The sequence below is a fragment of the Cuculus canorus genome, chromosome 5, assembly GCF_017976375.1.
Source record: "Cuculus canorus isolate bCucCan1 chromosome 5, bCucCan1.pri, whole genome shotgun sequence".
NCBI classification, from domain to species: domain Eukaryota; kingdom Metazoa; phylum Chordata; class Aves; order Cuculiformes; family Cuculidae; genus Cuculus; species Cuculus canorus.
In genome coordinates this window covers 33,262,338-33,275,594 of record NC_071405.1, presented here as the reverse complement: position 1 = coordinate 33,275,594, position 13,257 = coordinate 33,262,338, and the positions used below count along the sequence as shown (strand labels likewise).

General features: G+C 36.2%; 1 protein-coding gene across 3 annotated transcripts in view; it reads right to left on the bottom strand.

Moving 5' to 3' along the window:
• Positions 1-1,768: 1,768 nt before the first annotated feature.
• The window catches only part of QSER1 (glutamine and serine rich 1), a 46,888-nt gene continuing 35,399 nt past the window's right edge, over positions 1,769-13,257 (bottom strand). For all 3 annotated transcript variants that reach the window (XM_054067289.1, XM_054067290.1, XM_054067288.1), the window contains 5 exons: positions 12,701-12,838; positions 11,280-11,377; positions 7,538-7,690; positions 6,453-6,548; positions 1,769-5,869 (listed from right to left, as the gene is read on the bottom strand). In XM_054067289.1, the coding sequence (XP_053923264.1) occupies positions 5,729-5,869; positions 6,453-6,548; positions 7,538-7,690; positions 11,280-11,377; positions 12,701-12,838 (626 nt within the window). In that variant the 3' untranslated portion in view covers positions 1,769-5,728. The remainder of the gene's footprint in view (positions 5,870-6,452; positions 6,549-7,537; positions 7,691-11,279; positions 11,378-12,700; positions 12,839-13,257) is intronic.

The following is a 13,257-nucleotide window of genomic DNA, read 5'->3' as shown; positions in this document are numbered from 1 at the left end:
AACCACTGCTTGTATGCAGCTTTACTAGCATCCATGCTTCTCAAAACTTTTTCAAAAAAAAAAAAGCCTTCTCTACAGCAAAACAAAGGCAGAATTAGGACTAGATTGAATTAATCTTATAAATTGATTGTGTATGGCAAAATGCCAACAGCCCTTTGGTGGGACCCTCTGCTGGGATGTCCACCTGCTACCAGATCACATTGCTGGCTTGTCATTTGCTTTTCCATCAGTGTGTATGTTGCAGCATGCCTAATTGAAGCCATTTCCCAACTAGGACCCCTCCCAACTCTTACACTCTCTGCTCTTCAATTTCCTCCACTTCAAAAGGTCCCCTGACCTCACTCATTCCAAATTATTCTTCCTTTCCACTGTCCTCACACATCTGTCCCACGTGTTTCTTCCAACTTCCCGCCTCTCCTCTCCCCTAGATTCCTGCTATATCAACTGTGACATACGGATGAGCCCTTCCACTTTATTCTGAGTCTGGTTTGCCTTAACTGCTCCTTCAGTCCTGCTCACGGGCACTGCTGCTACTGTTAATTCCCTTTATCCTTTGTGCATCAGGTAAAGAACACCCAAGAAAACCCAACAAAACCTAAACACACACACATAAAAGAAAGAGCCCTGTGGAACTTATAAAAGTAAAATTCTAAGACACATGAGGTCAAGTACAGCCCTGCAAAAGACTGTTGGCTGTTCTTCTCGATTAATCTTTAATTTTTTTCCTTTATAAATAGATCATTCTCTGAATTTATTGCTGTATTCTTACAAGAGATCAATTTAAAAGAGTTTTAAGACAGTTTTCTGTTCTTTAGTTTCTGGAAATGAAAGAAGGATTTGTTAAGCTTTCTACAGGAGATGCAAATACTTAATGCATAATGAGTTATTTTGATTGGCTGAGATACTTACCAACAAATTACTGAAAGTAGGAGCTGCTGTTCTCCTTTAAAAAGCTGCATAAACTCAGCTTCTTGATTATTTTTTTCCCTTTCATAAATTATAATCTATATCTGGAATGCAGTATTAAAAGTTTCAACCTCCTTGCAGCAATGGGACAATTCTCTGTGCCTACCCACTTCCCAAAGTATTGTTTGGAGAATAAACAATCAACTCCAAGGGCAAATGTCCCATTTTATACTCATCTTGGTTTGGTTTGGGAAGAGGTTTTTACACACAGAATCATTAAAAATACATTCCAGCCCTTCAGGTTCACCTTTTTCTGTAAACAAGCGGCTCAGAAAAAGCACACCCTGTATCTTTTGGCCAATATCCAGATCACACCCCTTCAGCCTTCTCCGTGTGTGGAAAAATATTCATAAAAAAATATCTAGAGCAATTAATTGTAATTGAAAAATAAAAGAACCCAACTAACATCCTCTAGAAAGCTACTTTTCCCTGCAGGTACAGAGAGATAATATTCTAGCAATAAAGAGGACAAAAGAAAACAGTACAGCTAAAAACCACTTCAGTCGCAGCAGCAGTCTCTCTCTTACCCCAGTTGTCTGGCCCCTTGCTTATCAGATCAGTTTAAGACCTGGCAGATATATTGTGGAAAGAAATCCACACATTTAGAACCCCTGAATGTAAAAAAACCCAGATAAACCAGACATGCTCGATCCACGCAATCTAATGTGGAAGAAAAAAGCAACCCTCGAACTGTGTTTCTTTATATTGAGGTCCGAAAATGCAGTCTGAATTGCCAATTTTTTTCCAACAATCTAACCTTTCCAGACTTGATATTTGAATAATAAATGACTAAGCATTGTAAGTTTTTTTAAAAAGTGTTTTCACTTTAATGGATTTAGTTAATAACATCATGAATGGTACAAAACTGTCCTTTTTCACATTTCCATACATTGTATTATGGACCACCTGAAAATCTGGACTAAGACCGCATGAAGTATCTCTTAATTAGCCCTAGCTTCATTTTGCCATATGTAAAGGAGATACGCAGAAAAACATGCATTTGTTAACAATGACATGTCGTTATTATTAGCTTAAACAATCAGATATGGCAGAATGTGCATCGTGTAATGCACAGGTATGTAACAGGGTAAGAGAGACCAAATGTCACGTGTTGGCAATGAGACAAGAAATGGTTGATGACACACTGACATTTTGTGACCATAATTTTAGCTTTTCTGTTTTAAATAGTAGTAAATATTTAAATAATATTTAAAATATATTTTTCCTATGGAAATCATTTACTTGGAAGACAGCCTGTAAGATTTCACTTTTTAAAAGTAGTATTGTCATTTCAACAATATATGAATACAATACATGCCACAGAACTTCAAAGACCCTAAAGTCCTCAGCCGTTTTCAGAAACAGTTTTTCAATCCAATTTTGTCCCCAGTTTTTTGCTAGCAAAACTTTGGAAGTAGCATCTCAAAGAAAACCTGCCTTTAAGAGAAATACTGTATTTCAATAAAAGCAAACCTACTGTAAACAGGGATGCCATACTAAAGGAAAAAAGAGTGGAATCCAAACCCAAATAATTCATCATGCAATTAGTTTAATTTCTGTTTTGCTAATTCAGAGTCTAAGGAGGGTTTCATTCCTTCCCAGTGCATCTTCTCTTGCAGTCAAATGAGTGCTCAACTTCCACTGTCAGATGTTAAGGGATGAAGACCTCACTCACTTCAAGGAAAAAAAACCCAGAAGATTGAGGTGTGGTGCATAATCAATTACCTAAAATGCAACAAAACAAAGCAAAATATTTGTGCAAAAAAAAGTAATTTGTACACTGACTTTTTTCTAAGTTTGCTTCAGTATAAAAAAAAAAACCCTCTATCAATCCCACTAACATAGCTTTATTTTGATTTATGATCCTTCAACACACTCGAGAGCTTCATGTTTTTACTTCTTCTCATCTGGTAAATTAATCCAGCAACCATTTTTGCAGCCCAAGACAAAAAGACGGAAGCTCCATTAAAATAATCCTTAATATTCTAGAGTAGTTACTCTTTTTCAAGACAGGATTGTCCTGTCTTCTACAGGCACGGTGCTTGTTTAGCTCGCCTTGGGAATAAAATAGCCAAAAATAAGCCAGGTCACAATCTATGGCAGTGCAGAGCATCCTGGCCATTTTATGTTGTTTGCATTTTTTTAAATGGTTGTTGCTAAAGTTACCTTCTTTTAAAATATGGAGAAGCTACACCAAAAGCCTCTAATTTCTCTTTTCAGCTTCTAAGGACTTGGATTCAAACAAGTAGCTTCCTAAAGCTACTTCTAGATTCAAAACTCTAGAGTAAGTATACAGTAGCAGTCTAGAACTCATTTAGAAAGCATAGAGACCTCTCTCAATTAGGTGCTTCATAGTCATTTTAGGAAGGGATGTGCGTGTGTCCCTTTACTGTATCATCAAGGAGCCAACTTTATTGTTCCTTGAGTCTGTATCCTAATATTTAAAACTACAGATTAGGAATTCTCAGACTGTGACAACAGAACTCTGCCTGGGCAAGCAAATACCTCTCATGAATCCACACACAGTGCCAATGACCCCCACCAATAAGGGAATGCACTAAGGAAATTTGGGACCCCCCCCCTATCGATTAGATACTATACCAGGCACATTTCTACTTTATCTCCAGTGCACATATTTACATTAAAATAATTTTAGCTGATTGCTACCAATGTTGGCAACTCTGCTGTCTGGTTTCCCCATATCAACTCTACCTCCTACCAGATACAACACAGTACGACTGAAACAATAGCAACTCTTCAAGCCTGTGGCTACCCTTCTTGTCACCATGAAAATGAATTGGCTTCATGATCACTCCAACAATCTGCCTGTTCTTCCTAAACTCAAACCCATCCTGCTCTCCTTGATTATAGTAGACCCAGCAGTAGCACAATGCATCTATTAACATGATAGTGACCTCCCTTCTTAAAAGCAAAACCCCTACAAAGAGGCTTTAAAAAAGGCAAGGGCACATATACACCCATTTCTGTTCACTGTAGTCTGCATACAAATTGTAAAGGAGAATTATTGCTTTTAAAAGATGAAAAGCTTTGGAATATGGTAAACATCCTACAAGGTTCTAAAACTAATCAGCTAAAATTCTGTACATACTTTAATATTCAAACCTCTATTTGATTACTCAAGATCAAATAATTTCATCTTCACGTCTATCCATTAAACTCTTTATAGTTCTATGGTCTAATGAATATTTAACAACTAAACAGGATCAAAACATATTGGGGGAATAAAGGTGACATGGCAACGAACATTATTTCATTTGGCCAATGAATGGTGAACCCTGCTTTCTCGGCTGAAATTAAGGCACTAAGTGGCAGTGAAAGTACAAAGGAATGAAGATTTTTTCTACATTATCTGAAAAAAGACCAACATGACTATTTTTGTGGACGCCAGAAGAGTACATCTCTATTCTGAATGACTTGGTAAGGCATTCTGTTGGCAAATGTTAAGAAAATGTTCTCCTGCTTAGAGCCCATTACATTCATTGTCTGAGTGTGACTAGTGGCACTACTAACTGTTAACAAACTGGAGGGGAAAAAAAACTACAAAGATGTCTGAAAACTTGAAAGGCACCAAAAAGAGAACAGCTCTGCAACTGCCAGCTCTACAAACAATTATGTAAGCTGTGTTTAACACTGCATATAGTCTATTCAATCATCAATCTTTGTTGACTAAGATAAAGGGTAGTAACTCTTCATTTAAACTCTCAGTTAATCAAGTGCTAGTGTAGTAAGAAATTTATTTTCATGTATCAGAAAATAATTGCAGTGTCTAACACAACTACATTTAAAGCAAAACTAGTCTAGTATGCATTATTCTGGTTAACACTGAAGCAAACTGTATAAACAAAAGGGTTACCTTGAGATATATAGTTTACAATATGAAATCAACATATAAATGAATAGGATTTACCGAAAACAATGGCAAGTGTATTACAAAGATACATGAAACAATTTTAACCACAATATTTTCTCTGTGAAAAATACAACTATTAGTGAGATAAAATGTACAATTGATTTTTTTTTTTCCAAAAGAAAAAAAAACACAGTATAAAGGAAAATATTTTTTTTCTTCAAACGGGGGAAAATAGTTAAGGTCATTGTCTTTCATTACAATATAATTTGACACAAAAAGCAGTCATAGGATTGCACCAACTCCATGTTCAGTTTCCTGAACATGACAAGAGTAAAAGGAGTCCATAAAGCATAATGACATTTCTGGATTTGATGATGGCAACATACGTATGCAGAAACTGATGTCACTCCGGCTCTGTTCACAAAATGTAAAAAACTCTAAATCTGGTGGCCAGACATGTAGAAATCAGGTCACCCCAACACTGACTTTTCAGTTGCTTAGTCAGGGATGGAAAAATCTGTAGTATTTTAAGTGTTGTTATCTTTTCATAGCAATAAAGAAAAATGTAAATGTAGTGCATGCTTTATCACTTGTCAAAAACATTTCTGAAAATAAAACTAAGTTGCCCAATAGTTTACAAAATAGAAAACAATTCTTCAGGTTAAAAATGTGGTTAGGTTTACGTTTAGTTCCATTCCTAAAGGACTGATTTCCTTGGCAGCATCACTTTTCCTCAGCAAGAGCCAAGGCACAAAGTTCCATGAAGAGAAATAAAAATGGCTACGATCAAGAACGCAGTCTGGCATTGTAAAAGAAACGAGAGCCTCTCTGAGCTTTCTGTTCCATCAGGTTAGTGCCGTAGAAAAAAGTGAGATCTGGGACATGTTTTTGTTACGAGCATTTCTGCTGGACTCGATTCAAAAGTTCACCAAACTTTTCAAAAAGATCTTCCACCCATTTTATATTTTTCATGCACAGCTGCACAATCTCTTCCTGTCCTAGATCTGCACTCTTCTTCTGCACAGAAGAAATCTATTTAGAAAAAGAGAAAGGGGCGGAGAGAGAGATGTGCACACATGGTACAGGTTAGTCTGCAAGAGTCTTAGAATTTTTGGTTTTTACATTATTCTGCAGTTAGATACAATCCTTCTTCAGAAGAAAATCTTTAAATTTCAAAAGCAAGGAGAAATGCCCCTGAAAATGCATATCTTAACTGAGCCAGAGCTCAACGCTCATATTTCTGCTACCCGGAATACTTCCACCAAGAATATGCAGAGAAAATAAAAGAGTGGGCATTTTAAGACAATAAGTAGCTCTTAGATCTGAGCAGTTGCACATAATGATAAAACTTGTTTGGTTTATTTTGGATAACAGTGCTTACCTATCCTGAGGGAAACTAATCCCATACAAACCTCGTAAGCTTCATATTGGAATATTCCGGGCAGCAGTGCCCATTAGGGGCAACACATGTGCTCAGCATACCATTTTGTTTGCCATAAAGATCGAATTAAAATAGGAGGCCATAATCCATATTCATTTACCAAGAAGAGAACAGTCCCTTTAGTTGGACTCTACTCCCTCAATGAATAAGTATCTCAAAGAGAACAATAATTACCTCTTCTTTACATGTCAGATATATGTGATATTTGTAATGATGGAGTGAGTGATACAAAGAATACAACTGTATTTTTTCCGGATCTACCGTAAACTCCTGCAAAAAGAACAGTTATTTTAGGTAAACTTGTATTATTTTCAAAGCCAGAGATACAAGAGACATTTTCTTCTAGAAACAAATGTTTTCAACCATTCAGAAATGGGATACTTCACTCAAATAATTACTTTGACATTTTGGTATGCTGTAATTTACATTGTAAGTATTTCCACCTTCCCTACCATACTATTTTATCAAAACTAGGTTTGAGAATGCTTTCAATCCTCCTGAACGCACTGCAAGTCTAAAGGGACAAAACACCCTCTTCTCTTCCAGAATTACTGCAAGAATTACCAAAGCTTAACTACTTTTCCATCAGATTGATGGGCAATCATTGCAAAAAAACATACAGTTTGTGCTTCGGAAGAGCTGATCTATACTTACCAAATATTTATGTTACTTTGGCAAGAAATATGACTGAGATATATTTACAGGGAGAAACAGGGTCTGAAGTTCAGTCCTTGTTCTGGTAGTGAACGAAGCCGAAGGGGCTCTAGCAGGGGTCTACTGTTTGATGCGCTACAACAGTTGAGAAGCAAAGCAACAGTAGGGTTCACCTCCCCCTTCCCATCCAGTCACATCTACCAACTGCTGCCTGCACAAGGGAAGCAGCATAACACTACACCTTCCTGCCATCCTGAGTAGTTGCTACAGAAGATTTCTTGTATAAACATACAGGATTAGAGCATTTGGGTCTAAACATAGAACTTTAAAAGTGGAATAATTATGAAATTATTTATTATATTTTGTTTCCCTACTGCTATTTAAATGTGTTCCACAAATGAGTTAAACCAACAGTTTAATATACTACTTTTCATGTGTTTGGATTTTTAACATTCCCTTCACACAGAACAAGGGCCCCACTAAGTAAAGATTTTATATTCTGGTAAGTCCACCAGAAATCTAATACATGAAGTGGTATTTTATATAAACCTGGTTATCATATCAGAAGTCAGATGGTGGCAGCAATAAACCCTCTGAACACTCACCTGTGCTAATTTAGTGGCTGACTTAGAAGCCCTCAGTGTTTTCTTGTTGTAAGCTTTACCATTCATTTTGATCTTGGACACAGACGCTCCTCCACTTTTTGTCTTAGAATCCCGAGTGATCACTGTCAGTTCAGGAAAGTTTTCCAAAGCATTCTTTTATAAAAGCACATAAAGAAAAAGGCTTATGAAAAATTCAAGGCAGCCACGCTGACTGCTGATAAATTGTCCATTTTATTTTGTAAAGTTAGAGGCAGCCTATTACAAAACAGTTTCTTCTTCCACAAAGAAATGATAAAAGGTCTTTATCAGATCAAGCAATACACAGTTTGAACAACATGACCACCTATTCTTGCCTACTATAATTTTTCAAGATAAGAAGATCCTTTTAATGTATCTCAGATTATCATCTAGGATTCTTTCATTTACAAGACAAAAAAAGGCTCCATTAAGCATTTTTTACCTTATAAAATGCTAACCATTCCATTTCTACCCAAGTCTCTAAGGCCAAGTTACCTGGAGATGCCCAAGTACTTAAGGCCTAGTCAGGACAATTGTATTAGAGCAGAGCTTGGATGCCTAAATTTCTCCATAGGTTTTGTCCCAGCTTTTGCAAAATATAAAGCAATTGCAAAATATAAAGCAATTGCATTTTATCATATTGGTAAGGTAGAAAAGCTTACACACAGTGAAGCATGTGGCTGGTTCATGATAGCACAGGTTTTTAAGACATACTAACTCATGGGAGTGAACCGCATTTCTACCAGCTTCAGTTCTACATTATTTACACCAGTAAACTTGAATACAACTTTATTGTACAAATAAGCGTTATGTTCACAGCTGCTTTGAAATAGTTCTGTTATGCTGTATCTTCTGGTTCCAATAAAAATATTTTGAGTTAAATGAAGATATGTATCTTTGTATTATACTCCAGTATGACGGGGAAAATCAGGCATACAGGAAAATGTATCAATGCTGCAGCTTAAGGACCTAATTTGGACTATTGAGTTAAAATATGAAGTTGACTAAATTTCTGTATTTTCTTTTAGCTAGCAACACTAGAACTGAACAACCTCCTCTGCCATAAATTCCTAGCGTGTTATATACACCAGCTATTTTTCGCTTATAAAAAAACCCTCACAGTAAAAAGCTGTTAAAACTGCTGCACAGAGAAAGTTGCATAGCAGTAGCAGTAACCTTAACTAGCTAACCGGTCTGTATACAATATTCATTGCATGCTTTCAAACTGGAGCAACTACAACAGGTTTAAATTATTCAGTTTTTCTATCCACTGCAATAGCCTTCCTGAAGGTTGACTTTTGAGTATAGAGGGGTTGCCTTCCTCTGGAGAACTCCTATTGCCTGCAACAGTTTACGTGGCCGGGCCACTGACCTAAACTAGACAAATTTTAATTGAGATGAAGAAAACAGTAGTGATTTCTATGTCTCTGGGAGTGCAAGACATAAAACGGTGACAATTATTTCCAAATTACATTTACACAATTCAGCTAAATCACTTTATTTACCAAGCTTCAACAAAAGCAACAGCAATATTCTCCAATTTTGTTTATTAAAAAAAACTATAAACCAAAGGATGTGATAAAGTGTTAAGATCTATAAAGAAAGTTACAAGCAAAACTACCAGACACTGACTGCTAACTTCAGTGTCTGACTTGGTTTGTTATACAGTGCTAAAATATCCCATATTAACTGTATCCAGTGCAAAAAAAAAAAACCCAAACATTACAGGCACCCGTGCTTATCAGTGAAGAATAGTAAAAATATTCAAACTGAATGATAGTAATGAACAATAATGATTTTTTCAGTTATTGCTTGCTTCAGTGCCTCATTCAGCTCTAACACCTGAACTAGTCACTTCTTCAAAGCTGGAACAGAAGCGGACTTTCCTGTATTAATCATCAGATTAACCTGAATCTTAGAGAATCAAACACATTTTCCTAACCAACATGAACACTTATGGTGACAAACAGGCATCTCATTTTTACCCAAAATATTGACCCAAGGATGGCACGAGTTGGTACCTTCATACCAGTAGGCAAACATAAAAGACTTTTTATCTCAGTTTATATTACAAGCAGCTCCGTTCCTTACATCCATAATTAACTTCTTGCCAATCATACTATAAAATACAGGCTTAAGCTAACTTCAGAGATATGACACAATCCGCTTCTATATGAACACACAGCAAAGCTATTACATTACTTATGATCTAGAACTATAAGCGGCTGTAATTACATGTTAGTATTAGAGAAGATTATATTGGGTTTTTTTCTTGAACTGGGAAAAAAACCAAAATTTGCTACCTCTCACTTTGTGTGTACTACAACTGTAACCAGAATCCTATCAATTCGTATCCTGCCTTAATGCTTAATGTGGTGTATCTTCTCTGCATAGACAGATCTAAAAGAAGCAGCTATACAAACAACTTCATAAAAAACTCTTATCATGAAAGAAAAACAAAAATGGAGGGTTAATACACACTCCATCTCTTGAGGCTCTGTATATGGTTCGAAAGTACACAGCCCTCCCCATGCCCTCCTACTGTAAGGAGGGAGTCACAAGAAATTATGTTCAGACAGGTAGAAACTGTACAGCTGTTGAAAAAGAGTATAACAAACAGTTAAAAAAGTTCAAGAATTTTGTGAATTAAAGCTGTTTCACTGGCTGGCGATGTTCTCACCCCTAAAACACAAGTCCTACAAGACTTAACAGAAACGAGCTGACAGGAAAAAAAGATCTTTCAAAGATTTCATTATGAAAAAGCAGAACTGTTGGGTCTGCTACTACCTCCCTCCTCACCTAGCTCTCAAAAATAAGCACACAGCAGTACAGAGCAACAACTAACTCCCCAAGTGTCTTTGTATTGTAAGAATAAGGTGACAGAGGAAAGATAGGTGAAATAGCAAAGTTGGTCTGATGGCATTTGTAGGTCTGCTTTACTGTTGTTTGTCTCAAAACTTAGAAGAAATAATCAGTCTGATTATAGACATTCAGAACTAGTTCACACATATGAGTGAAAACAACTTTAATTCACTTTACTGCACTTTCAAAATCTGCACTGTTGCTCGGAGGGTGGGTGGGAATGGTAGGAATCATAGTAATTATCCTCCTGTTTACCTTCTCTCTACTGAGATGGCATGGCTGGCTCTCTTCCCTGTCCACATCCAGACCTGTTTTTTTATTACTGTGTCAAAGTTGCTGTGATACGGACTTGTTATCCACACTCTTCCCGATCTTCCATGATGAAAAAACATGAAAGAGTGCACAAATGAGTTGTCCTTGAGTCCCTCTGTCTTAGTTTTAAACTACTCTGATCACGTTCTCTCCTTTGAAGTAGTTCAGACATCTGCTCCAAGCATAGCTATGTCATGTAAAAGTTTATCAGGATTTTTAGGCACTACACTCACTTACACAAAAGCTCTAGAAAGACAGCAAACAGATTTTCTTCGGCAAACTTCAGAAGCTTAAAAGAAAACATGTTGAAAATGAACCAGAAACCATGGGGAGTAAAACTAGAACTTCACCTTTGCAGTATAAACTCCTCCATCACAAAATGTTCTCCAAATGCCACCAACAAGCACTGAATTTATAGCATCTTTTTTCAAATCCATATTCACTTCTGTTAAAATTTGCCTTCTGGGTTTTAAGTTGTATCTGCATGGTATACATTCAACGACTTACTTGTAACATTACCTTAAAAATCCCGGAATTTAAAAGATAATACCTTGAAAGCATGATCCAAGCGTAATTTGGAAAGTAATCTTTTCCTATTGTCATTCAGCATACCATCAATTTTTCTCATATGAGGCAAAAGTAGCTCATCTAGAAGACACACACACAAAAAAAGCAAATAATTATTAAGAGACATATTAATGAGTCCTAGTCAATCTATACTTCATTAACATAAAGCGTGGAAATAAAAAATAATGCAATTTGCAGATAAACTAATTTCAAACAAGCAAGAAAAGGCAGCCTGCTAAACTCGTCTGGATATTATGCAGCCTAATTGCTGACTGCAATCCTGATCCTTCTTTGATGAAAGGAAAAATTAAGATGGAACAATACAGAGCATAAATATTAGAGACTATTTCAAATCACTTCCTTGATAATCCTATTGTGTAAAATACAGCTGGCAGTGTTAGGAAGACGCGTATGTGCTTTTGACATTTGCTACTCTGTATTACAAGAGATGACCTTCATAACAAAAGAAATTGAGGAGAGTGCTTACTGATAAAAGTTATCTGACAAATCGCTGTAAATTGCACAATATACATTTGAACACAGGCATGTGGCCATGAATGAAAATTTACAGCTCAGTATAGTCTTTTATTTATAAAGTCATTTTCTTTGCTTTTAGTGGGACTACTTGCATCATGCATGAGTATAAAACCTTGAAGTTAGTGTGCACTGACACAGAACCAGAGCAAACCAAGAAAGAAAGTCTAGAAGAGAGTTTTTTTAAAAACAGGCAAACAGAATACAGTACAAAACAACAGCCTGCAACTAAATAATGTGAAATGATTGCTCTTTTGAGACCTTTCTATACATGAGTCTTTTGCCAAATACTGAGAAACAGAATGTTTTTGATTTGTATCCTAGAGTCCACCATGGTAAATAAGTCCAGACACTTTCTCCTCGAAGAAAAAGTGGAATGCAGTTGTCTTTGATCCGAATTTCAGCATTTCAGACTTTTGAAATGACGAATTTTTAATAGCAGCAAGCATCAGAACTACTTCTATTTATAAGGTTACTTCCTTAAGTACCCTTGAGAAATAAGGGTATTTTTTCATAAGAAAACAAACACATACTTGAAACACTGTAATTTTAAGAATGTTTACTAAGATATGAGAAGACAGTCAAAGCAGGAACAAAGAGCTCAGTTCTGACAGTCACAGCACAAGCCTAATGTAGTAAGACAGACAAAACAGTATTTCCAAATTCCTTTGATTATTCAAAGAGATAGTGCAAAGATATACACACACACACACAAATACAAGTCATTAGCATAAAGGGTTCTTTAGATGTGGTTATGTAGCTAAAAGTTGGGGGGAGTGTTTTTCTTTTATTAAAAACCTCACACATTTGCCTTACTGATTAATAACCTTACAGTCTAAGAAGAATATACAAATCTTAAACATACTGTACCATTGCTCTTTTCCAAGGCTTGCATTGTGTCTGGATCCAAAGCAATGCTAACAAGCAACTCCATGTAGCTCTTAAAAGTCTCTTTCATAGCTCTTGTGTTCAGAAAGCGAGCAACAAGGGGGGCTGGAGGTACAAGCTCTGAAAATTAATTGGAATATAATGATATTTTTCCTTCAATATGCTGCAAACACGTGTTTTTCAAAACTGAGTGTTTCTTAAAACACAAGTGACCCCTACTGGTGTCCCAAGAGATGAAAACTCTATACAGTCTTAAATAATACTGAAACTACTTACATGCCACAACCAGGTACAAATACCAAATATGGTACAAATGAAACAAGTTTTTATAGAAACACATACAACTATTCTAACTATCAGCATTTAAATTATAGTATTTTAGGGAATTTAAACATTTTTCTCTTATTGTAGATTAAAGTTTAGAGAAAAGTCTTGACTGAAGTTATTCATTATCCCAAGTGACCCAAGTGCAGGTTTCAGATCAATGCAAGTACCTCCTAAACCCATGAGCCTCAAAGCCATCCAACAGAAAAGTGTTC